The following is a 22,606-nucleotide window of genomic DNA, read 5'->3' on the forward strand; positions in this document are numbered from 1 at the left end:
ATTAGATTTAACAAGGAGGAGGAAATATAGTACATTAAGTCCTCATCACCCTAACCTCACCTTCACTCTTCTTCTCCTCCTTCTTCATCTTCTTGAGCCGTTTCAGGAGGCCCCTCAAGTCAGTGATACCATACTGGAAGGCGATCTTCTCATATTCAGTGGGGGGTGCTTTCTTGAGGATATCCCACACATCCACATCGAGGTCAATGCCCTGCTTGGGCTCATTACTGTTAATAAAAGCAAAATTAAAAGGGGCCAAAATAACTTCAGACACTTAACAAGGTCAGGAGTTGGGAGAACCTTTGACATGAACAACATGCCACCAACACCTCTATTTAACTTATTTAACAATAGTCAATAGGCTGTGAGTTCTGAGAATTGTTGTTTAATCACAGCTGGGGGGTAACAGGTTGGATGTCCCTAAGGTTGACAACATTTTTTCTGGGGGGGGGGGCATTTGGCTGAGGCTTGTGGAGCAGTAGCTGTAGGTAGCAAGGATTAAGGGAAGTAGGTATAGTAGGACAAGGTGGGGCACTTCGTGGGGGAAACACAAACCTGTAAAGACCCAGAAAGCATATTTAATATAGCAATGGGGTATTTTCCCTCCAGCCTGTGCCTTGAAATGTGCAGTCATATGGGGTAGGGTATTAGGCAGTCAGGTCATAAGGATAATTAGGCCCAATACCATGGGACGACAAGGTGACCAACTCTTTTTCAGTACATTACCTGTCATGTTGGTCCTCATATGTCACTCTCTATCACTTTGCTCGCTTGATGTTGCCTAGCTAATTAGATATATAGAGTTTGCTTCTCTGCCTTTTGGCTAAGATCAAGTGTAGTATCATGTTCAGAGAAACACTTGATCCTCTGGCCAAAGGGCTAAAGCGGGATGGAAGTTGATGTGCCCCCTACGGGGAGTGCCTAATTCACTATGGGGATCATGCAATCAGCACATGCACTTTATGCTTTTAATCCTGTTCTAAACTTTTCTTTGCTCCAATCTTTTCGCTGGCCAGGAAGACAAAAAATGTTCCCCCTTTAGCCCCTTTTTGTGTTTGTTTGTCTTTTTTTGTGCACTTTTTATCACTGGATGGGTGTTGAGTCTTTTGGGCTCAACCCCAGGCCATCTAATGGTGCCCTGGGGAAAGCTTCGGCAGAACCCAGGGTAAACATGACTCCCGATAGCCGTGAGGCGAAGGAGAGTCCAAAGACCCTTGCCCCCTGCATGTGCTTTGTGTGCTTTTGGGTTCGGGGAAGAGGGGGCTCACCCTAGCCTTGGCGAAGGTGAGCCCACTCAAGCTGTTTTTTGGCGTGGCCTGGGGCACTTGAGTATTGGAGCCCATGCCTTCGGGTAGGACTCACTGGGGAAAGCACGTACTCCGGCTTTCTAAAAAAAAAAAGGCTACCAGGGCTTAGTAGCTTGAAAACTGTTGGTATTTGTATTGCTTCCTCTCTGTGACATCCTGGCCCATGGGAGTAGATATGATACTGTAGCACTTTATACAATATACAATTAGCAGGTGGTATGTGAGCCCATATCTTAATTCAGTAGTGCTGGTGGCCCAGGGTCTAAAGACCTTACTGTAAGGGTTAACTTTTACATTTTAACTTATGCTCCACAATTTGCCTTCATTCCGTGCGGCTTACACAGAATCATGTGCTTCAGCAAATTCTCTAGTCAGAATTCCCATGTGCAGCCTGATTCATGTTTGGGCTTCTGGTACTTTGAGTATTTTTTCTGGGGCAAAGGACAATGGAAATAATTTGAACATCTTGGCACCTGGTTGTGGCTCATAGTGGAAAGATGCTGCTTAGTGGAGAGTGTGTGTTAGGAATTTTGAGACCTACACAACCAAGTAACAGATGGATGTGACTCCCAGCTCCCTACTATATGAGCTTTAAATTCCATATACAGTACATTGATTACAATGTTCAGATTACATAGTAATAAAATTACCATATCAAGTTAGGTGTTCCTATTTATCTTATTTTATCAGGGGGGTATAATGGACCTTTTGAGTGTATAAGAGCAAGCCATTTCCTTAGTCCCTTCACTGTAACCCAACATGTCCCCAAACAGAAGCCCTCATGTCTTTATTTAATATTTGTAAGGTGAATAACAGTACTACCCATCACCAAGTCATACAATGACCATTTCCACTTGGTGGGATCTAATTAGCTGGGCAGGAGTTGGCCCTTTATTGTATTACAATGGGAACCGACCTAGGGCATGTTCTTGTGCAAGGATGAAAGTGGTCCTCAGTGGAACCCAATGAGACACATTTAAACCTTCCATTGTTTTTGTTCCATAAACTTCACCAGACTTGTCTTGGTATGCTCAAGTACATTATTTGGTTCTGGAGTGGGTCTAACAGGCACAGATTTGTTGAGAGGCCACCAAGGCTTGGGCTTAGGGCGGCAGGATTTTAGGAGGCGGCATGCTGCCCAACCATACCTACATTGGTTCAGAAACATTGGGAATTCACAGGAGATACAATCATTTTTTACATTTCCCGAGCACCAATCCCCATTGCACTGGTCCCAATTTTAGCAAATATAAAGGAGGGGACGGGGTGACGAACGACAGCAGGCCAAGGGTGCCCGCTATGTAAATCCGGCCCTGGGACAAATGTTATTTGACCAAGATCAAGCATTACTCTTATGTGCCTTGAGTTGCCTCTAAGCACATATGTTGCTCACATCGACTGAATTGTGGCTGATGGACTCAAAGTGTAAAATTAGTACTGAGATTTGATTTTCAGCCAAATCTCTTGACCAAACCTAAAAATGATGAATCCTTACCGATTCACGGAGCGAAGGAAACTGCTGGACTTGCCAAGAGGCATTCAGAAAAACATGCAGTGGAGACACCCGCACTCGCCAGCGGCAGGAAACAGCAAGACATGTCAGTGCACAACCACATGGTCCAGAGAGGCAAAATAAATGCAAACTTTAACTTTCAAGGCAAACAGAAACCAGGCAACCCATGATGTTGAGTGGTGTGGGAATCACATAACTGCAATCCAGGTGCATGCCAGAAAGCACCCCAAGTGCATTAGGAAATTCAATCTAACATCCCCCACTAAAAGAAACAAATGTGAACTCCAAGTCAAAAACATCATTATCACATGCATTTAATGTGACCATAATTATAAGCACAAGGAAAGTCACCTGATTGTAGAAAAGGGAAAATGTAATAACACTTTGTCAATTTAAAGGGTATAATTTTGAATACCTTCTTGGAGCCTCCTGGAAGGGGACTCTGCGGAAGTCCTTCACGCCCTTTCCTAAAATCAGTCCTGCTCTTGGGACACATTTAAACCTCCTGCATACACCCACTAGAAGCACCCCTAACTCTCTGTTGTGTTGTTATTAGCATTCTTCACAACACAACGACGACAGATTGTCATGGCTACAGAGAAGAACAGAACTTTCTACTGGAAGAGTGATTACACTTCTGATCTAAACAGAAGTAAAACTTATATCTATGGTGTTTATTTTATGCCATTGTGAAGTCCTTTACCACCTCTATTGGTCTCTCTAGTTGGCACAAATCCTGGTGCACCCATAAACACCTTGAATTTAACAGAGGACACAAAGTTTGGCAACATCCAATAGACACAGAATGTTCTACAACGTAGGTCATTCTCTCTTTCCTGGTGTGATTTAATTGGCAGACACTAGACCATTTTTTTTATAGCCATAATGACCTGGTCTCTATGTCTCTATGGCTGTATCTACCTTCTACCTTTCTCCTACTAAAGCTGGAGATGAAAGACGACTTTGACAAACTGTTGATGGAAGGTTATATATAGCAACAAGGCACTTTCTTCAGGGTAAGATGCACACTATCCTGTTACCGGCATGTATATCAGCTGTCAGCTCCTCGAAGAGGTGCCCTTCATTTAGAGAAGGAGGCAGCTGTGTTTGCCAAACTCATCGATCACTTTTCTTTTGAAAACTGCAGTTTGTCCCCAATGGTCCTGACCCACAGAAATAGCCAATGTGACTCATAGATTAAAAGATGACTAGAGGGCATGCAATTATAAGGTCAGAGTCTATGGTTGGTCTTTCCAAGCATCACTCAGTGAATATTAATAGTCAGTAGGGCTTGGCCTAACCATTGTTTTAGGCCTGACCAAAAACACAAGTTAGTATCTATCAGGTTTAACAAAAAAAGTCACACCAAGAACTTACTCTCTGTGACATCAGTGATAGAAGAAGATAAGACAAGGATAATTAAAGGAAGAAAGAGATGCAAGGTGAGTAAGAGTGACTGATACAGAGCAGGACAGATTCCAAGCACGGATGCAAGTGGGTGTGCGGACAGAATGCAGACTGAGTCCAAGCAGTGGGTTAGGAGATGACGAAGATGCACATTGACCATCTCAAGCTCTGGACGATAGCAAGATGCAGCACTGTTAAAGCAATAGGAATGACAGAAATGGAAGATGGAAGACAAGAAGCAGAGATAACTGTAAGCCAGATGGATTTTTTGGGGAGACACTAGGCACAATATAAGGACATGGTATAGGTTTGGTGTCAGTGACCTATTTAGGAGAACAAAGAATGCTAATGGACAGATATCTTAATAATGACATTACAAGTGTGTAACCTGGCGAGGAATAGTATTGGAAAATATGAGTATGCTTTAGAGCTTACGTTCCAAAACTGTGGGGCTGGCTCCTCTTTTGGGGAAAATATCATCTTATGCTGAAGGCCAACTAGGATGAAACTTTGGATGGGATGTTATGCTACGTCTTACATATTCTCTTACTGATCAAGGCGATGAAATGTTTCCACATATATATATCTTTAGTACCCACATTTTATTCATGGGACTTGAACATGAAATATGTGAAACTATTAAAGTTTTTGTACTTCTCACAGAAATAGATGATTGGGACATTTTATCCAAAGAAGAAGAAGCAGAACTCAACTCTGGGAAACAAAGTTTCATTCATGGAGTTCATTCAGGAGCGGTGATGTGGTAGAGGAACTATGTGAGGAACTTAGTCTGCTGAAGAATGAAGAAGCTATTGTCTGATAGAACTAGATACTGGAAATCATTTCTTAATTTCTAGAATATATAGAATAAATATAGACCAAGAGCTGGCGAAATTTATGTTAATTCTGTTGACAAACTGTATTCAAGTTTTGGGGTGAAGGAGCCATTTTGGGAGACTATGAGGAAAATCTTGAGTGGAGGATCATTGGTTTAAGTTGACTAAATGCTAGAAAAACTAAAATGTGTAATTTTTTTATTTAGAGCAACAGGCTCACTGGAAATACATGGAGTCAGAAACACTCTGCGAGAGGTAAAGCAGATAGCAACAAAGGACAGGTGAATTTGGGGGAAGCACCAACAAGAACGTAAAAAGCATTAGCTGTTGATAGAGGTAGAAGGTTCAGAAGCAGACAGAGATGACATTGGCAATAGCAATTGCAAAATGAACATTGGACTGGTTGAGCAAAAGAAAAGAAAAAAAGTCAGCATGTTACGTAACAGTCGTAGATATATAGACACACGTGTAAGTTGTAGAGAGATGGGGCTGTGGTGGTCTATGTTGGGGGAAGTATGTGTTCGGTCTAAAGTGGTCCAGCTTTAATATAATGAGACAACATGGTGGGAAAGTATGGAAGTTCTGCAGTAAAAGGGGGTTAAGTCATAGATAATCAGAAGTTCTACAAACTTTGGAGTGAATAAGTGGTGGTAGAACCATACTGTGTGTTCATTATGCATGAATGTGCTGTTGTCTACAAGCATTAGGTGCTCGGAAACATGGTGCAATGTCTAAAAGAAGGAAAGGTCACTAATCTTAAGGGCAGGTAATAGATACTGTTAATAAGTCCAGTTGAGTGATATGTTCAGGACCATGTGTTGGTATGTCACCCTCAGAGCATGAAGGTTGTGTCACAAGGTAAGAAATGGGGGGGGGGTACTACTGGCAACCCCAGAATAGAGAAGCCATGCAGAACAGTTTAACAGCAATATGGAGGAGAGGCTTGTAGCAATCACATGATATATAGTTGTACTCACCTCTTTTTGAGCAACGCACTGAAATCCAGTTCCCCTGCTTCGTCGGCTCCGTCCCCACTGCAGAAAGAGGAAAGAAGTCACAAAGTACATGGACCATGCGCCATTCAGGCAATAGATGCACCAGATGAAAGTCTTCTATTCTAGCTGTTTCATGCTTATTTAACCCAGTGAGTAAACCCTTAGCTAGCTGAGCACCATATAACAACACAGGCATCTGAACCTCCTTTTTTAGAGGCTACAGAATTTCACATTTAGCCATTTTTGCATGACCACAAGCGGAGAGTCCGGGTAATCTCAAGTGAAGGAGTCACGGGATCATCAAACAAGTGTTTTCATGCAATATATACTGTAGGTGGAGACAAAGTTCTGCACAGGCACTGCACTCATAATACCAATGGGACATACAAATACAATTGAGGTATACAAATTGATAAAATATCAATAGGGCTGTGATTAAACTAGTGCCACACAGGTCTGTTTGTCGGCCCATGCTTCTTGTGCATTTCTGGTTGCAAGGTTGGGTTGGTAGAATAACCTGTTTCAAGTTCCATTGTTTTCTTGCCTTTCTACCTTATTTGCAACCCATTTCCTTTATACCAAGGGTTCCCAAACTTTTGTAAATGTGAGCCACAGAGAGTTGGGGAGCAACACAAGCATGAAAAATGTTTCTGGGGATGTCAAATAAGTGCAGTGATTGGCTATTTGGTAGCTCCTATGTGGACTGGCAGCCCACAGGAGGCTCTGTTTGGCAGCCCATCTGAGTTTTTATACAACCAAAACTTGCTTCCAAGCCTGAAATTAAAAAAATAAGCACCTACTTTGAGGCCACTGGGAGCAACAGCTAAGACGTTGTTGAGCAACATGTTTCTGGTGAGCCACTGGTAAGGGATCACTGCTTTATACCATACTATTAGGGGTGCACCGAATACCAAATCTTCTATAAATAGGGATGCATAAATATTGGATTCCGTTCAGGATTCAGCCAAACAAAAGGCTTTTTTTTTCAGGATTCAGGCAAACTCAACTTCTTGGCCAAACAACATCCAAACACTAAGGGGCCGATTCACTAACTTCGAGTGAAGGATTCGAAGGTAAAAAACTTCGAATTTCGAAGGTTTTTTTGGGCTACTTCGACCATCGAATGGGATACTTCGACCTTCGACTACGACTACGACTTCGAATCGAACTATTCGAAGTAAAAATCATTCGACTATTCGACCATTCGATAGTCGAAGTACTGTCTCTTTAAAAAAAACTTCGACCCCCTAGTTCGCCACCTAAAAGCTACCGAAGTCAATGTTAGCCTATGGGGAAGGTCCCCATAGGCTTGGCTAACTTTTTTTGATCGAAGGATATTCCTTCGATCGATTAAAATCCTTAGAATCGTTCGATTCGAAGGATTTTATCGTTCGATCGAAGGAATTATCCTTCGATCATTCGATTGAACTATCTGCGCTAAATCCTTCGACTTCGATATTCGAAGTCGAAGGATTTTAATTCCTAGTCGAATATCGAGGGTTAATTAACCCTCGATATTCGACCCATAGTGAATCGGCCCCTAAAAATCTCATGCCTTTAGAGTGTGCAAATAGCCAATTTCTTTTTTGCACACAGATTTCCCCCCAAAATGCTCATTTCTGATATTTATTTATTTATGATTCATGAAATACTCTTTTGCAAATGAAAATTAGGATTAGGATTTGTTTGATGCTTTAGTAGAAGGTTGAATTTTAGGCTGAATCTGGGAAAAAGAGGAATCGGCACATGCCTATCCATAAATCATTCGGCTGAATATGGAACAAAATCCAAACCCTAACTTTCCTATTTGAGTTTGAGAAAAATTAAAAAAATGTGAGCAAAAATACAGAAATCAGTTGAAATCACATGACTTTTAAGGTTGGGCTGGATGCATAAGATTTGGAAAACTCTGAATTCTGCAAAAAGAATGCTACGATGTAGCTGAAACCTGGATTTGGTGCTTGCTATGACCCTTACTCCGTGTGTTACAATTTACACTACAGTTGCAGTGTATTGACAACAGGGGCCTCTTGCTTGCACACCATTTAAGACAATTCCAAGAACACAAAAGTAAGGTCACATTAGAAAAGACACAAGAGGAGACACCGGAGGAAAGACACATATAGCCCATAGCATTCCATTCTCTTTGGGAAAGAATGGCTTCACAGAAGCATAAATCGGTGAGTGACAGGGGTAACATGAGTGTGACACAGTGAAAGTGACATAAGTGACATCGGTTGGGGGTGAAAACTGGGAGTGAAGGAGAGTGACAGGCACAGAGCTCCAGTGCAACAAGGGGACGGTGACACAAATAGTCTCTCACGCAGTCTCCCAGAATTCAGTTGCATTGAAAGCCTGAGAAGAGAGTCAGACCTTTCAGTGACAACCTAGAAGGATCTTGGAATTCTGGAATTCTGTCCTTTTCTTTGCTCAGCAAAATCCTGTCCTGCCAATGAGTAACTTCTGCCACCTTATCTCCCCCAAATGCCTTTCCAATCTCAGCCCTTTGTTTATCAGTAAAGAGACAGGTCATCAGTGGTGTAAATGTTACCATCTATTTATGGTTACCTTTAGCCACCCAGTATGCATACAGGCTCCTCCAATTAGGGATCTGTAGGCTCAGCAAGCTGATTATCTCTGGGACATATTTTTAAAGTTGTGCATTTTCAAAAATAGGTGTAAAATAATCCCCACCCATCCCTAATGACTCCCTATGGTGCCCTTTGGTATTACTGGGGACTGTAATTCACGCTCACTCTACTGTTTTATCCTATATTAACACAAGCGCTCTAATAAAGGGAGATTAAACAGTGAGCATACTGTATCTGTCTTTTTCACCCCAGTCCCTTCCTTCACGCTCTTCATGGAACATATAAGGAAAATATATTCTATTTATCAATAGAAAGTTGACTTGTTTAATTTTCCATTCAGTAAACAGTAAGAGGGCACAGCTGACTGTGTGTATCAGACATTCCTCCTCTGCATATTTACATGTACACTATACATAGATTGAGTTGCTTGCCTCGGATAAAGCATGCTCCATAGTTGCACAATTAAAGGGCAAATACATGGGGCGGTTTTCTTAGCAGAGTCATTGCTAAGCACACTGTGGACTATAGGACAGGCTCAAAACCGTAAGCATTCAGTAAATGGTAATATGGTTTATTTAAAGGGATCCTGTCATCGGAAAACATGTTTTTTTCAAAACGCATCAGTTAATAGTGCTACTCCAGCAGAATTCTGCACTGAAATCCATTTCTCAAAAGAGCAAACAGATATTTTTCTATTCAATTTTGAAATCTGACATGGGGCTAGACATTTTGTCAATTTCCCAGCTGCCCCTGGTCATGTGACTTGTGCCTGCACTTTAGGAGAGAAATGCTTTCTGGCAGGCTGCTGTTTTTCCTTCTCAATGTAACTGAATGTGTCTCAGTGAGACATGGGTTTTTACTATTGAGTGTTGTTCTTAGATCTACCAGGCAGCTGTTATCTTGTGTTAGGGAGCTGCTATCTGGTTACCTTCCCATTGTTCTTTTGTTTGGCTGCTGGGGGGAAAAAGGGAGGGGGTTGATATCACTCTAACTTGCAGTACAGCAGTAAAGAGTGATTGAAGTTTATCAGAGCACAAGTCACATGACTGGGGGCAGCTGGGAAATTGACAATATGTCTAGCCCCATGCCAGATTTCAAAATTAAATATAAATAATCTGTTTGCTCTTTTGAGAAATGGATTTCAGTGCAGAATTCTGCTGGAGCAGCACTATTAACTGATTCATTTTTCAAATTTTTTTTCCCGATGACAGTATCCCTTTAAGTATGCCCGTTTCTCTTGTGTCCTTCACTACCCTTCTCTACCATTCTTTTACCCCATACTCCAAGAATTATTCTTTGTTTTACTCCTTTCTCCACTTCTCTTCTATACCGTCTTCCTTCTCCCTCTCAATTCTCATTAAATTCTTCTCTGAAAAGTCTCTTCCATTTTTCATCTCCTTCTTCCTATTTTCCTTTTTTATCCTCCACCATGTCTTCCATTCCTTCACTTTTCTCTTATGTTCCCATTTGCATTACTTTTCTTCTCCTCTCTTCTCTCTTCTTCACTCATTCTTATTCTTCCATCGTACTTATTCTTACTGTTCTCCCATAAGTCCATCCTAACTTTGGTTTCTCTTCTACTCTCCCCTTACTTGGCCTAACTCCCCTTCCATTCTTCTTTCCTATCTTTCCTCTTCTTTTGATTCTTCTTTCTCTCAAAATTTTCCCTCCTCTTATCTTTTTTCTTCATTCTCCCCATCTCTCTTACCCCCACTTTAATTCATATTTTTCTCCTTTCCCGTAATGTTTATTTTTTCTTCTTTTCTGTTATCTCTTTTCTCCCAATTCCATTTCATCATACTTCCCTCTTCCCATGCCTTTCTTTCCATATTTTTTCTCATCTTCTCATTTCCTTCTGTTCTCCCTTTTCGTCTTGATTCCAGTTACTCCCTTTTCTTCTGTCTGATCTCTTTTCTTCCTCCAACTTATTCTTCCAACCCCCCATATGCTGGTAGCACCCCTAGTTAGCAACTACACTAAGGATAACACCTTAGAGATTCATACGAAACAAACCAAAATCATGAACAGCTTCCAGCACTGCCCTTCAGATTACATTTTCATCAGTTTTCATCAGTTTTCCATATTAAAGTTTTTTTGTTTGCTGGTAACTTAGAATAACCGTTCTAAGGGAGAATGTCTTTGTCAAGGCAACTAGTAAAACAGTTCCAAATATAACTGCAAATGTTCAATGCACACAATCAGCTATGTTCCACATAATAATAATACTATTAAGCTAAATGTACCTACTGTACATTATCTCACTGACTTTATATATTCCATGATGCCACAATTTAAAAGAACTTTATTTGAAATTTTAACATAAGATTCACCTTAGACCTGTACTCCGCATGTAATGCTGCCCTCCCTCTTGTAACCATTACAGTAGGTAAAAATAAAACTCATTGGGAGGAAACGGATGATTTGCTTGAGCAAAGCTTAACTACCTGGTGGCAATGGATATTCTTCTTTTTGCTGCTCCTACAAGGCTCCTGAGATTTTCATAGACACATTTTAGTTGCAACTACTAACAACATATCCTCACATACTTTTATGAACAAAATGAGTTAATGTGAACCTGTTAGACAATAGTGTTACAAGAACTCAAGAGGACTTTTTGGATCACAAACATCACTCAAGTCAAAATGAACACTATGATTACAAGTATATAGATATTAATGTGTAAGAGCAATGCACACTGGATTTCACAAGTCTTAGCCCGGAAAGTGTCCTCCATTGGCCCCAGTGAGGATCTTGCATGTTTGGACAAGTAAAAAGCTTGATGGGCAAAATACCCATATCTTCCTGGATACCTGTGCCCTTAAGCAAAAATGTAAGTATAAGGTGAATATTGATTGCCTTTAAAATCAATGTCATTTAAAGGCAAAATCTCATAGAAGGTTCCCAGACCTCACCCCATTGGTGCCCACTTTTGAATAGAGCCAGAAGCATGCGCAGTGGAAGCTGTTTCCATGGTACATGCTCGTAGTAGGCGATTACTGCCTTAGGAACCAGAAACCAGATCTAACACGGTCGAAGAAGGAAACCACTAACCCACAGGTATAGTGCCTATAGAAATTTCACTTGGTCAGTGTATCACTAGCCAAGCCAGTAAAATAATGTCCAGGGCCAGGGCTGGTATGTACTTGTTGGTATATTTGTAAATCTCTTGTTCTGCCCTTGATCCACTCCTAATTTTCCTCTAATGTGCCCTAATGCCTTCTAAGATCTTACCTTTTGAGTTCTAATCCCTCCAAATCCAACCTGCAGACCACCCATTAACATCATCACTCCACCCTAAAATAACATTGCCATGTATAATGATGGCACTGCCTGCCCCCAGCCGCTCCCTCATGTTCCAGCCAGTATTTGTTAATTGAAAAGGTGGCAACCCTAAGTGCTAATATGGGGGCTCTGGGACTTTACAGGGCAGGCACCCATGCAGTTGGGAGGCAGGAGAGGCAATCAGTTAAAAGGGGGTTTTCACTGGAATGATTTAACTTGCTATGTTTTATACTTAAATAAAAATGTATAAAAAAGTTACAAAAAAAAAGGGTTTCATTCTCCTTTAAATATACATTGCTTTTAGTAATAGTTTGGCTGGTTTGAGCATTAATTTCCATATTCCCTTTACTATGGAAATGATACCGATAATTCAACTACTTCTTCCTGGTGCTAAATTGCATATCCATTATAGGAACAGCTAGCCAGATAAAGAAATTATTCCCAGCCAGAAGAGAGCCAAGGCAGATAGGATTTCCAAATAATACAGCTTATGTTATAAAATCTAAAGGGAGATAATATTGTTATTTAGTAATGATAAAAAAAATAAAGTTTGACTCTTTTTGGGATAAATCAGGAATAGTGGAAGGAAATGTGTTCGGAATACTTACGTGCGCCTGAATGCTGCGCGAATGTCTACCTCTCCTGATGTAGAGGCCTCTGCAGACAAAATGAAAAGAGAACGTGAGGCCAAGGCAGCTAAAATATTATTTATTCATTATGTTCTAGGGCAGTGGTCCCCAACCAGTAGCTCGTGAGCAACATGTTGCTCTCCAAACCCTTGGATGTTGCTCCCAATGGCCACAAAGTAGAGGATTATTTTTGAATTCCAGGCTTGGAGGCAAGATTCTGTTTCATAAATACCAGGTGCATTAGGTGCACTACCAAACAGAACCTCAATGTAGGTTGACAATCCACATAGGGGCTACCAAATGGCAAATCACAGCACTTATTTGGCACCCCAATAACATTTCTTATGCTAGTGTTGCTCCCCAACTCCTTTTACGTCTGAATGTTGCTCACGGGTTCAAAAGGTTGGGGATCCCTGTTCTAGGGAATGGCAGGGAGCCTTTTTGGCCTCTATTAGAACCATAACATTACTGGAGACTCCAGGGTACTCCAAGTACATAACCCATTCCACGGGGCTGTAATTTGGTCCAATGCTAACCTAGACACTGGACCAGTACAGTTTGGTGACACAAGTAGGAAGGTTTTATACTTCCTTCAAAGCATGGGACTACATTTCAGATGAGTAAAGAGACAGGTTACAAGCTCAACGTCAGATAGGAAATGTCCTGCATTCACCCTCGGTATCACATTGCACCAGGACTGTAGACATCTGTTACTTCTGCAGTTAATATATGAACACATGGAAAATGAATGACTGTAATGCTCACCGTGAACAGCTAGGTTGAAATTGCAGCTGTCAAACTTGTCTTTTGAGGAAACCTCACATCGGTAACCCCCTGCATAGGTGGTTTTTGCCCCTATTATCTGTATCTCAAAGGTGTATATCTGGAAGAGAAGCAAATCAGATGGAGCGTAAGTTAAAAGTGAAGACAACTGAAAAGCTGAGGTTGGTGCTGTTTGATCACATCCCGATGTGTAAGCTGCTCTAACTAGTGAAATGATAAAGCTAAAAGAGACAGCTCCAGCCTTGCAGTATTGCATAGATCCATAATTTTCTAAACTGATCCCTAAAATACATCCCCTAATTGTGGGTGAGGTCTAACAAGAGGAAGCAAAATGCTCCTCAAAGTTCACCAGTAAATACTAAGGGTCGTGATAGGCTAGTATCTAAAATACAGCTTAATAGGATGTTATGAGAGTCTTCTACGTGCATGGTCAAGTTTTCCTGATCAATATGGTATTTATATGGTATAAATATACTGATATTAACCTTGTACCTTGTATGTATTCCAGCTCCTTTGAATATCCTCATATTGTACAATAGGGATACATTATTAGTCATGGCATTTGTGTCACATAAATCATTGAAACATGTTTACTATAAGAAATAATGCCGAATACTCTAAGGACATTAGAAGTGGCCTTGGTGTATCATGACCTCTATAAAAACATTTGGCCTGTGGTATAATGCCTTTATATGGCCAAGGATAATGACTTCCATTATCTCTTTATTTTACAACAATTGGGTTTACAATATTTTATTCTTGCTGTTATTCCACTGGAATATCTAAATCATATTCCACAGATAATTCTGCTATGCCTTTGAGATGTCATTAGTAGGTTTGTTCCTTAATTGTTTAATCGTATAACACGTATCCTTGTATTTATCTACATTGAATGTAACCTTCCATTGTAGGACTGAACGAAGACTTGTACTATAAGAACTGCTCAGATAGCATTATCTAAGCCAGTCAATGGAATGTATGCCGTGGAAGCACACAGTGTCCCCTCTGGCGGGCAGGCGTGAGGAACCCAACTCTATGGAAATCATTCTGTCCTCAGTTGAAGGAAGGCTCCTATTACCTTGGTGTTCCTGTCATAACTCTCTTGGAGCTGCAAATGTTTGCCAACTTTGCTGGTCAGGTCCATCCATTTGCCTTTAAACCATTTGACTACGGGCTTCTTAATCAAATTAGCGCCGGCGATTCTGACTGTAAACTTGATATTTGCACCTGAAAGTTACAATGAGAATGAGAAGAGGACAATTGTCTTCTAAGGATCACGGTTATCCATACATACAAAATAAACACAAACACAATGCCAGTAGAATACTTACCAACAGTGACTTCTCCGTCCTTTGGTCTTTCCAGGAATAGTCCAATTTCATCCTTAGGGGGTTCTGGTTGAGTAGCAGTAGCTGTGTAAATAATATATATATGTATTTTAGTGTTCTATGACTTGTACATGGGATATATCCCAGCCACATTAATCCAACTGAACAATCATTTACCTTCAGAAGGCTCTGGGGGTTTAGCCTCCCCACCAGCAGCTTCAGTGGGAGGTGGAGCTGAGCCGTCAGCGGCTGGAGGGGCAGGTGTTTCAGAAGCTTCAGGAGCAGCTGGAGCTGGATCTGAAGCTGGGGCAGGAGCCTCCTCCGTTTTTTCTGGAAAAAGGATTTGGCAACACTTGAGGGACTTAACCTCCTGGCTTTCAACAACATATGTTGATACCATTTGAAAACAAGAATAACCAGTAGAAACATAATTAAAATTCACTGAGGTGTAAGTATACTTTCCTTAACTTTCTGAATCTACATAGTTCTATTTGCATTCAGGTGGTGGAAACATTTTTCCTTTGATTTCCTAACTTCATGATCTGCTTCTCTTTAGAACATCACAGTAAACATAGTAAGAGTGCCTACAGCTATGGGGCCCTGGCATTGTTCTCCATCATCCCAGTGTACTATATGGGCTTCTCCAGGCTTACATACTTGGGGCAAAAGGGATACTTGGTCTTGTTGTAGAAGAAGGAAAGAGAACTCAATTCTATATATTCTACATCCCATATGAAACACCATTTTGCCATTTATCTGTTTCAGGAAATCTTACCTTGTTCTTTGACTTTTAGCTCAAACTTGACCTTAGAGGTTCCCACGATGATGGCATAGACCACTTCATCCTCCACGATGGCATTGCTGATGGTCAGTGAGTGCTGCTTGCCCTCGGACTTTATGGCAAATCTCTCATTTGCAGCGATGTCGACATTGTCCCGCTGCCATTTCACCTTCAGACCAGGTTTATCGGTCTCTGCCACAAACGTAACCGTTGCTCCCACCGAGACCTCCTCCGATTTTGGCTTTTTGGTAAACACTATGTGCAGATAAAAATGGGGAAGTTAGGCTCATGCAACGTAGACTTACTCAAGGGGTGAACTCCAGCATGAGGTAGGATAAGTGACAATATTATGTGATAGGTACTTACCTATATGACTACACCACAGACATGATTAAGGGTTTTATAATGTTCTGGTAAAGGTGTAAGGATAACTGGAAATTTGCTAGTTAGCTTCACCTTACTGTAATTTTGTGAACAATGGTGTATTAATGTACTTGGGTATATGGGCATCTTAAATTATGATGGGACTTCAGACAAGGCAGATATTGAATGACTCTAGGACTCTTTAGTAGCTGTTACTAAGCTAAAAATGGCAGCATCTTACCAGTTCGAAAGGCTGTAGGTGGTAATAAAGATGGTCAAAAGTGTTAATGTTGTCCCCTTGGCCTACTGTTGCCATCCTATCTTGCAATACTTTAATTCTCTCATTCTTCCTATCTCCCATTGTTCTGCCAGGGTTACTGGACCATGTGCTGCTACACAATCACCTTGCACCCAGTCAATGTTCTGCTGATGGTTCAATGCCTCTACTTCTGTTCTGATAAATCTGGTAAGGGGGTTTTCAAAAAGACTATAAAGGAATATGTTATAGAATCTTGTGGAACGGGTGCAAATCCGAACATCAGCGCAATAGCATAGATAAGGATAAAGGATGGTTCAGCAGTCCATTGGACTAAGATTAAGGGAGGACCTAGTGCAATTTACAAGACAGAGACTTAAGATGCCCATAGATGCAAAGATCCGATCGTACGAATCATCGTACGATCGGACTTTCCCATCTCCCGACCCGCCACTATCCATTCAGATCAAAGTCTTACCAGTCAGATTAGTTAAAGAACAGATCAGCAATGTTCTGCCCCTGACAGCAATCGTACGATATCTATGTCCAACCAAAGCTAGTGACAGTCTCCCACTGAAAATCGTACGATCGGCAATACACGCAGAGATATTATCGGCAGCCGACAGAAATTTTCTAACCTGTCCGATCGACCAAACGACCGACTCTCCACACACGTTCCGAAAATCGTACGAATCCTCGATTCGTATGATCAGATCTTTCAGCTATGGCCAGCTTTATAGTGCCTGAATTGCTCTGTACAACAATGCATATAGTTAGGACTGCTATATACTGTACAGTGTTAATGACGACTTCTGAAATTAAGGGAACATGAGTATGGGTGTTGTACAGTATATTGGAGGCAGGAACTTAGCTTTGTCCATACAGTTATCTTCTAGATAACCAAGAGGAAAGCAAAAACAGCAATAAAACCCTGTCCACATTCCTTAGAAGGTGGAATTGTGGAAAACAGATTAAACAACAGTGTTGCAGACTTTTTGTGTTCCTGTTGTGGCTCTCCCCCACTCCTTAGCTCATAACGTGGTCACATATGTATAGTTCTAGAAATATCCAAAACTGTAAATAAGGCTTCATCTGGAAATCTTAACCTGGTTTGTTCTACTTACTTGCCTGCAGATTTACCCCACTGGGGCTAGATCCATAGTATCTAGCCCAACAACACATTGGGGGTCATTTATCAACACTGGACAAATTTTCCCATGGCAATAAATCAATTTTTGCTTGCAGCTAGTTTTAAAAAGCTAATCACTGATTGGTTGCTATGGGTAACTGCCCATGGGCACATTTGTCCAGTGATGATAAATGATCTCCATTGTATGTAATATGATTAGTAACCCTGCATTTCCTTGTTGAGTAAAAATGTGTCCAACTCACAAAAGCTCCAAATATATGTCTACCACAGTTTCTGCAGGCCCCAGTGGGGGTGGGGGCCTGGGTGCTATTGCACCATCAACAAGGATATATTTTACAATTCCATATTGTCAATTTCGTGAACCATGCACTAAATATACAATATGGAGGCCTTACTCGTTATCTCACAATTGTGCTCTTGTACTGTGGTGCTAATTTTAATGCAGATATTTAGCTACTGACAAGCACCTCCAGGTGCTTTTCCTTCAAGGATTATTTTAAGATACTTCTATTATAGGGAATACATAGTATGTATAAAGCCTTGCAAGAAGTACCACCTGAATTGCACATACATAGACAACCAAATGTCTCAAATTACCTTTTCCAAACATTGCTAAACTAGCAAACATAGAAGCATTACTACATGTGGGGCTGAAGGTAGTAACTTCTAAGTTGAAACACAAAATGCTTTTGTCTATTTGTCTTTTGAAGAAATCATTATAAATGGTAAATCGTTCTCCTATTCTTCTTTTAACAGGGGCATACAAATGAGGACAGCAGATCTCGTGTAGAAGTGTAGACGGCCCAGTGGTGTCCTGACCTGTGATCAGTTTTACTACATGTTATTGAAAGAGGTCCTTTCCCCCAAAGCTTTCGGGGACCCAAAATATTTTGAAGTGGATGAAATTGAGATGATTGAGATTAGGCCAATGCCTTCAAGCCTAATGAATTATGTCCTGCAAACGTCCACCATAACATTATGTATAGACAATTTTCTGACGCAAGGTGCCATTGTCTGAATGAACATTAAGGGACCTGCTCTTAATGCCCCTTAGTAAACTTACACTTCTGCCCAGGGGTTACAACTCTAAAGTAACTCTACCATGTCTTCTAGGGATGTCTTCTGGGGATAATCACAGTGATGGCATAGCCAAGCATTTCAGCATCTGGGGAATTATAAACTATATGAATAGAATGAATGTTGGTATAGTGCCAGGTTATGGGTCCCTTAGGTAGGATTCCACTCAACATACCATTGAGGAGAAGCTAGGGGTTCTTCCCATTACAGCTAGTGTTTGTGACATGGGTGGACTAAAGCTTCTTTGCCATCTGACCACTGATGCAAAAATCAGTGGCACCAGAAGCCTGGGAACTCAAACAGAAGACAGGACATTCTGGAGAAATACTGTCCATATGGGTCACCAGGAGTCATGATTAACTTGAGGGTGCATAATAATAATAAGGTTCCATCTAAGTCAAGGGTGAGAAATGGTGCCCATTATACCCCACCCTATATATTGCACTTTTTTTGCCACCTTTAAAGCAAGCATCTCACCTTGCCTCAGGGTTGAAAGATGAGTATTTATATAGGCTAGGATTACCAGATAACTCAAAAATGGAACTATAGTCCTTGATAAATACTAAATTATATTGTGGGAATGGTGGAAGTGGCAGAGCATAGGAATGAGCAGATGTGTAGGCAAAGATCTCACAGGCTGTGACCACAATATTCCCACTGACAGTTTTGTTAAGTCATCTTCTGAACAATTTGTAGGTCAATCAATGGTAGTGCAAAATTTCCCCCGGACTATTTCTCTAAAGGTCTGTGATCTGTATATAGCCAAGTGAATGGATATTTAAGGGTTGGCAATTCCGTATCCATCATCTCCATCTCTCTATGACACAATGCAGCAATGAGGACCACGTACAAAACAATGAGATTTATGCAGAGCAGGTGCAAGTCCCTCACAGCCTAAAATACAGGCAAGCCAAGTAGTATGTCAGCAACTATCTGGGTTTAAATGCATGACACTAAACACTGAGGCAGGTGTTGGGCAGTGGAAAATTCACTTTGTGCAGCCATGTACACTTAACCTGATGCTAAACTACATCTCTCAGCATCTAACATAGTTGTGGGCTGTTGATGGAATTTAATAAGAGCTGGGCAACTCTTAAGCATACCGGTTGTTGTTTCCTATGGGTTATGGAAGGAACAAGATAACTGCTAAACTCAACTTCTGATACTGGAACTTCAGAGCTGGATTATGCACAAAGCTCCCTTTTGAGGGACACATCCGTTCTAGGTGGCCCCACCAATGCTAGGAACCCCAATAAGGCAACATAAGATAAATGATCTAAATTAACTATGGGCTCCTAGGGATTCTCTACACTTTGTGGATTTTGGAGATCTAGGAGATGCCGGAGTATACATTTATCCCAGAAGGAGAAGGGAGTGGAAAGAGGGGCAATGCATTATTACAGTAGCTAAGAAAAGCTGCAGGTCAAGCTGGCGTTCACTTCATATGTCACAGGTCATATGTCATTCTCACATTGTTGAGTGTCATGCCCCCTGAGTGTGCAGAGCCAACTGCATAGGATTCCTCTTAAATGAGCCAGTGATTTCTCAGGAATATGCCTGGAAATTATCATTCAGTGCCTTCTCATTTACATGGGTCCTTATTGACTCCAGCTCAATAGCAGGCAATGATACAGATAATGCTCATCAGCTAGATGATGATGTACAGTATAAATGATAGCTAGCTAGATAAATAGATGATAGATAGATGATATATATATAGATATATAGGTGATAGACAGATAGATAGGTAGATCTCATTTGGCAAGGTCACCATTTCACCAATAGTGGCTGATTCAATCATTTGGCCCTTGGGCCAACGATCGGATCATCATTTCTACTTTCCTGGCTGGCAGATGTGGTCTGGCAGTTGCAGTTTTTCACTGGTGCAGTTTACATGTTTTCAACCTAAATAAAAAATGCAAAGTACTGGGAACAATGAAATGACTTGGAGGGCCACAACTAGCCCTAAACTAATTGGAGGACCCTATATTTTTCACCATCCAATTAGTATGACTGTCCAATGGTATACAGACACATAGTTACATAATTGAAATAATAAATGGAATTGCAGATAGAAGCTTAGTTTGGCACATACAGTAGATTCTTACTAAATGTTAAGCTGGCCATAGATGTTGAGATTTTTAAAAGATCCGATCATCATCGTGAGACCACAATTATCTCGGAACGATCGTACGAATTGTCCATCAACTAAAAAGACCAATTTGCCAGGAAAACAAAGGGGAGCTGCCTGCTTGGCCCTGCAAACATAGATAGATTGCACTGGGACCGATAAAGATTTTTTAACCTGGCCGATCAATTTCCTGACAGATGTCGGCCGAAAAATCGTAAGATGTTCGATCGTTCGAATCCCACTAACCGCATGATAATTTCGAAGGATTGGTCGGACTCTGCTAAAATCGGTCGTTCGGCAAGAGAAATCTTTGCGTCTATGGGGAGCTTAAGATAGAGGAGGGTGTATGGGAGGTGTATGTTATGCTGAATGCTCAGGACCTGGTTTTCAGGATAAGGGGTCTTTCTGAAATTGGGATCTCCATACCTTAAGTCTACTAACAAATCATTCAAACATTACATAGGATTGTTTTTACCTCCAAAAAGGGTTAATTTTATCTCGGGATCAAGTACAAGCTACTGTTTTATTATTACAGAGGAAAAGGAAATCAGTTTTAAAAATCTGCATGATTTGATTAAAATGGAGTCGGAAGGGAGAAAGCCTTTCCATAATTCACAGCTTTCTGGATAATGGGTTTCCGGATAACGGATCCCATACCTGTATATTAATGTATAATTGGTTGGTGCTGACACAGTTAGAGAGCAGCAAGTTTATGGCCCATTAAAAATGTTAGGACAGAGATTCCTATGTAGCGGCTTCCACATTATAATACGCCAGTTGCCCCTCCACATTCCAGCAATTACGCCGTCCCTCCCAGTCCCAAGTTTATACGATGGCCGTATCTTGCCCACCTTCATCCCCATCACTTGTCCTACCTGATTTCTTTACAGGCTCAGGCATCCTGGCTCTGTCTGCGTGGCGGAAGAATACAAATACAAGACAATTCCCAGAAGTAGTTCCAGGCCAGTACCAGGTTTGGAACTGGAATGAAGTTGTGGGATTTTGACAGACCCCCTTAAAGAAAGGCAGATAGAGAGAAACCCTCCCGTGCTCCACCCCCACACTCCCTCCTGTTGTCACTCACTCCTGTCACCTCTGTGCAGACCTCGTTTGACAGAATAGTTCAGCTGAGATAAATATAGCCCAGTGTCCCTGTTGTCTGCCCTACTGATTTTTTACTGCCCCACGTAACTGCCTCCCATACCAGCCATTGTTTTACTGCCTTACTGCCCTGCTGATGCCTGGCCTCGTTTTTATTCTTTATATGGCAGCTTCATACTGTAGAACAACACAAGGCCTCCATTTCCCAGGCCTAGAAGGCTTGTCCTGAGAGAAGCAAAATGGCTGCCATAGTCTATCCCAGTCAGGAAGTAGCTTAAAGGGATCCTGTCATGGAAACACATGTTTTTTCCAAAACACATCAGTTAATAGTGCTGCTCCAGCAGAATTCTGCACTGAAATCCATTTCTCAAAACAGCAAACAGATTTTTTTTATATTCAATTTTGAAATCTGACATGGGGCTAGACATATTGTCTTTTTCCCAGCTGCCCCTGGTCATGTGACTTGTGCCTGCACTTTAGGATGGAATTACTTTCTGGCAGGCTGTTATTTCTCCTACTTAATGTAACCGAATCAGTCTCAGTGAGACTTGGCTTTTACTATTAAGTGTTGTTCTTAGATCTTCCAGGAAGCTGTTATCTTTTGTTAGGGATAAAGGGAAGCTTCTGAGGAAGTGGCGAGACGCAACAAAACGCATCAAGTGTGGGGGGTATAACATCCATATAATGTATTGACGGTTTTAATGGATATTTAATAAACAGAGTTTTAATTTCTGGACCACCTTGTGCTCCGTACCAATTGCGTTTATTGCTGTCCAGTTCGTCTGATTCCGGGGACGTTTTCATCGTGTAGCACGGGTGTTTGTCTGGATGCACGGGACATTTTGGGGTGAGTGCTCGCATATTATGCCTTCTACATATCTTTTGTTAGGGAGCTGCTATCTGGTTACCTTTCCATTGTTCTGTTGTTAGGCTGCTGGGGGGGTTGATATCACTCCAACTTGCAGTACAGCAGTAAAGAGTGACTAAAGTTTATCAGAGCACAAGTCACGTGACTGGAGGCAGCTGGGAAACTGACAATATGTCTAGCCCCATGTCAGATTTCAAAACTGAATATA

The 22,606-nt window shown here is 41.3% G+C and overlaps 1 protein-coding gene and 1 pseudogene across 7 annotated transcripts in view; one reads left to right on the forward strand and one right to left on the reverse strand.

The window, feature by feature from the left end:
• Window positions 1-21,468, reverse strand: part of mybpc3.L (myosin binding protein C3 L homeolog) — a 60,938-nt gene extending 39,470 nt beyond the window's left edge. For 2 of the 7 annotated variants that reach the window (XM_041589885.1, XM_041589882.1), the window contains exons 1-10: window positions 21,305-21,467; window positions 15,447-15,707; window positions 14,849-15,001; window positions 14,675-14,755; window positions 14,422-14,570; window positions 13,326-13,443; window positions 12,540-12,588; window positions 6,041-6,097; window positions 4,198-4,200; window positions 61-227 (exon numbers count right to left, since the gene is read on the reverse strand). In XM_041589885.1, the coding sequence (XP_041445819.1) occupies window positions 61-227; window positions 4,198-4,200; window positions 6,041-6,097; window positions 12,540-12,588; window positions 13,326-13,443; window positions 14,422-14,570; window positions 14,675-14,755; window positions 14,849-15,001; window positions 15,447-15,707; window positions 21,305-21,329 (1,063 nt within the window). In that variant the 5' untranslated portion in view covers window positions 21,330-21,467. Of the gene's footprint in view, window positions 1-60; window positions 228-4,197; window positions 4,201-6,040; window positions 6,098-11,093; window positions 11,139-12,539; window positions 12,589-13,325; window positions 13,444-14,421; window positions 14,571-14,674; window positions 14,756-14,848; window positions 15,002-15,446; window positions 15,708-21,304 lie in introns of all 7 variants that reach the window. The other 5 variants (XM_041589886.1, XM_041589883.1, XM_041589884.1 and 2 more) reach the window with 4 other exon arrangements.
• Window positions 804-984, forward strand: LOC121403485 (annotated as a pseudogene).
• Window positions 21,469-22,606: the final 1,138 nt, after the last annotated feature.

This window comes from Xenopus laevis, chromosome 4L (genome assembly GCF_017654675.1).
Source record: "Xenopus laevis strain J_2021 chromosome 4L, Xenopus_laevis_v10.1, whole genome shotgun sequence".
NCBI classification, from domain to species: domain Eukaryota; kingdom Metazoa; phylum Chordata; class Amphibia; order Anura; family Pipidae; genus Xenopus; species Xenopus laevis.